This window comes from Coniosporium apollinis, assembly GCF_000281105.1.
Source record: "Coniosporium apollinis CBS 100218 chromosome Unknown supercont1.136, whole genome shotgun sequence".
In the NCBI taxonomy this organism is placed as follows: Eukaryota; Fungi; Ascomycota; class Dothideomycetes; genus Coniosporium; species Coniosporium apollinis.
In genome coordinates this window covers 1-3,609 of record NW_006913398.1, presented here as the reverse complement: position 1 = coordinate 3,609, position 3,609 = coordinate 1, and the positions used below count along the sequence as shown (strand labels likewise).

General features: G+C 51.2%; 1 protein-coding gene across 1 annotated transcript; it reads right to left on the bottom strand.

Moving 5' to 3' along the window:
- Positions 1-1,040: 1,040 nt before the first annotated feature.
- On the bottom strand, positions 1,041-2,827 carry W97_09361 (uncharacterized protein; the record flags this gene model as incomplete). The annotated part of the gene is made up of 2 exons (XM_007787222.1): positions 1,041-2,077; positions 2,206-2,827. The coding sequence occupies 2 exons, from the start codon at positions 2,825-2,827 to the stop codon at positions 1,041-1,043; spliced, it is 1,659 nt and encodes a 552-aa protein (XP_007785412.1).
- Between the last annotated feature and the right edge of the window lie 782 nt (positions 2,828-3,609).

Genomic DNA, 3,609 nt, shown 5'->3' with positions numbered 1-3,609 from the left:
GAAGACGATTGAAGAAGGTGGCGAGTTTCTTTGTCATCTGACACAAAAGCAAATGTATCCGCTTAGGCCGAATGAAATTGCAGCGGTTACAGGTGTTCGTGCGGTGTCCCCAATGCCCGTAACCCGTGAGTGCGGCTACCAGTTGACGAACAACCCTCGTTGCTCAGCAGTTGCCCCGATGCAGCAACAGGCTCGCAGCAAGTCCAATTACTCTCCCTTGACCAGGCCGAGGCTGTACGTACTTCCTCCCGTCACCCGCCCAGTATCCACATCACGGAGAACGACGTCCACATTTCGCGACTCGCCAACGTTGAGCTCCTTTGGCTCGAAGTACAGGAAGACGGGATACCGCTTCTCGGGCTCAAGATTCAACCCACGCAGCGTGGCCGCGAGACCCTTCTTGCCCTGAAGAGAAAAACGGGCCCGCTACTCGCCAGTTGGAGACTATTAAGCATCTGCTGATAAGGCTCGAGATTGTGCTCGCCATTCTGGATAACCCCTTTACCGTAGCGGTGTGGGTTGACCCGCTTCTAGTGCAAGTCTCTTCACTTTGTCTCTACTAACCTCGGATTGCATTAACGAGAAAAGCGGGAAAAGACTAAAGGCGCATGCAGACTAGTCGAATAGTGCAAGACTTGCGTCACGAAATGTAGCTATAAAGGAGGGAGTGTATGCGTCGCAATATATAATACACTTTTGCCGCAGAAGTTCCCGCCACTCTATAGTAGGCGTTACACGATTCGGCGCTTCTCTAGCTCGGAAGCTAGGCGTTTTTATATACGCGCCCCACTAAAACTCACTTAAGCTATAGTTTAGCCTTATTATTATTTCAAACATCTTATATTAATATACTTATAAAATAGGTTTTTCTACTATATGCTATCGTAGCGAAAACTATAATGATCTCTAAAATTATATAGTACGCCTTCACTCGCAATTGTTCGCCTCGTCTAGCCGGGATCATGCTCGTCGCTAGGGCTAGAGAGTCGAAGCCGCAGGTATCGCACGTACATTGTGCTTTTACCGCGAGCAGCCACGTCTCAAGCCTCACCATCCACCACATCCAGCTTAAACCCACCTACACACCCCCTCTGAAACAACCCCTCCGGATCATACCTCCTACTCACCCCCTGCAAGAACCGCCAACTCTCCTCGCCATAACCTTCAAACGGTCTCTGCCACTCCGCGCAATAGTTCAAGTACCGAAATCGATGGCCCGTTTGATTAGCCGCTGCAACGGCATCGATCCGCTCGACAGCACGGCGCGTCGTCGTCTTGATGAACTCGTCATCCCGGCGTTCGGCCCAGTTGATCGTGAAGCTCACGATAACGAGAGGCTCATGAGTGCAGTCGAGCAGGCCTAGCGGATTCGCATCGCCCTTGCGTACCCAGTCCGGTAGGAGCGGCTGCAGGACGAGCGTCCAGACCAAGCCCTTGACGTTGACACGGCGGATCGAGGCGATGGCATCGCAGTAGGCGGCGTGCGCGGCGGCGAGAGTGGCAGGGTCGTTCTTGATAGTCGTGGTGGCGAAGACCTGGCGCCTGTCGGGGGGATTGAGCGCGTTCATTTCGTCGGTCGCGCTGGTTAGGGTGCGGACCTTGCAGGTGCTCCAGAGGCGCCAGAGCGATCCGAAGGAGGAGGTCCTCCAGCAGGCGGGCCATTTCTTCTCGTTCTCGGGGAGCTTAGTATAGACGAGATTCAAGGCGATGGCCTGGACGCCGAGTTTCTGGATATAGGAGAAGCAGGCGACGGGGCCGGCGGCGTGGTTGTCGTACGTGATGCTGGGATCGCTTGAATCCGCTCTATTGACGCATTCGTGGAAAGCCGCGAGGACCTTGGCGGCTTGGGAGGCGGGCATATAGAGGAAGCCGCTCCAGATTTTGGTGGAGGGGAAGCTGCGGGCCGCGAAGCGCGTGACGATGCCGAAGTTGTTGGAGCCGCCTTTGAGGGCGCGCCAGAGGTCGGGGTTGGTTAATGCGGAGGCTGTAGTGATGGAGCCGGAGGCGAGGACGAGTTCGTAGCTAAGGATGTTGGAGCAGACTAGGCCGAAGCGGGGGGAGAAGAAGGAGAGACCGCCTGTTTGTGCCTTTGGATCAGCTCTAGAACAGAGGAATGGTGGAGCTGCTGGCGGGGGTTTTAGGGGTCCGACTCGCAATCGGAGCGGGGGAGAGGGGCGAGTACAGACGTGAAAAGCAGAAGCTTACCTCCTAAAGTCAAGCCCCCCACCCCAACAGCAGAGTTCCTGCCTCCTACAACAGCGAGACCCTTCTCATCCAGGACTTTAGAAACATTCATCCACTTGGCGCCAGCTCCGATGGCCACGCTCGATCCATCCTCAGAGGGTGTCACCTCACAGAAGAGGCCAAGATCGATCACAACACCTCCCTTGATGCTCGCAGCACCGGAAACCGGAGAGTGGCCACCGCTGCGGATAGCGAATAGTCCTTCGGCTTTTTCCTCGCCAGCCTGCTTTCCTCGTTCGTCGTACTCGCGCTTGAGGATAGTGACGGCCGTGCAGAGCTGCTGAACGTCACGGGGCCGGACGACGCATGCTGGGATCACTTCGCACTCCTGCTGGGCCCAGTAGGAATTCATTGACTGCTTGAAAGCGGCAGCGTCGTGCGGGAAGATGACGCTGTCGGGCAGTGCCGACGCGAGGCTTTTGCTGAGCATGGTGGGCTCTGGTGAGCTGCTTGTGAGGTCCGGGTGGTCGGGCTTCTTAGCAGCTTGTAGGGTCTGTGAGGTTCGTAGATGGCGCATGACGAAGATGGAGATAATGATGAGGAGCGCCGTTGCGGCAGATGCGGAGAGTAACTGAAAGGCCATAATGACTCTTTGCATAGTGATCCGCGAGAACGCAGATTACTGAGTGAAGAAGGCGTCCGGCCTCTAATAAGTTAGTAGTAATAGTACCGGCACAAGAAGCGAGACGATCGCTGCATGTATTACGAGACATAACTGAGAGCTTCACGGCGCGCATCTAGTATTGCGGATTAGAGCTATTACACATTAGTGGGGGCGGTATATTTCATGTAGATACTATAATGCAAACACGACCCACTTTGAAAGAAAAATATTATAAGTAGAGAAACTTCAACTCTAGTAGTACTAAGTTACTTGACTATAATCTATATAAGTAGCTAAAGTTACTCTATAGAAGTTAGTACTAAATCTCACTTATATTATAGTTTAGACTTAGTATTCTTTAGTATTTAGATCTTTAGTTATTCTATAGTTATATAACTAGACTATATACTTTATTTATAGAGTTTTTTTTCTATTTTCCTTATAATATGTTATAATGCAGGAAGGCTTAATACTAGAACTTAATTTACTAGAGTAACATATAAGATATTACATAAGATTAGAAGGTATAGGAAGGAAAATAGGCAGAAAACTCTATAAGTAGAGTATATAACTCAGTCACGTGACCCTAAAATAACTAAAGATCTAAATACTAAAAAATACTAAGTCTAAACTCTAATAGTAGCTCCTCTCTAAGAGCTAAGTTCTTATAAAGGGTAAGGGTTAGGGTTAGGGTTAGGGTTAGGGTTAGGGTTAGGGTTAGGGTTAGGGTTAGGGTTAGGGTTAGGGTTAGGGTTAGGGTT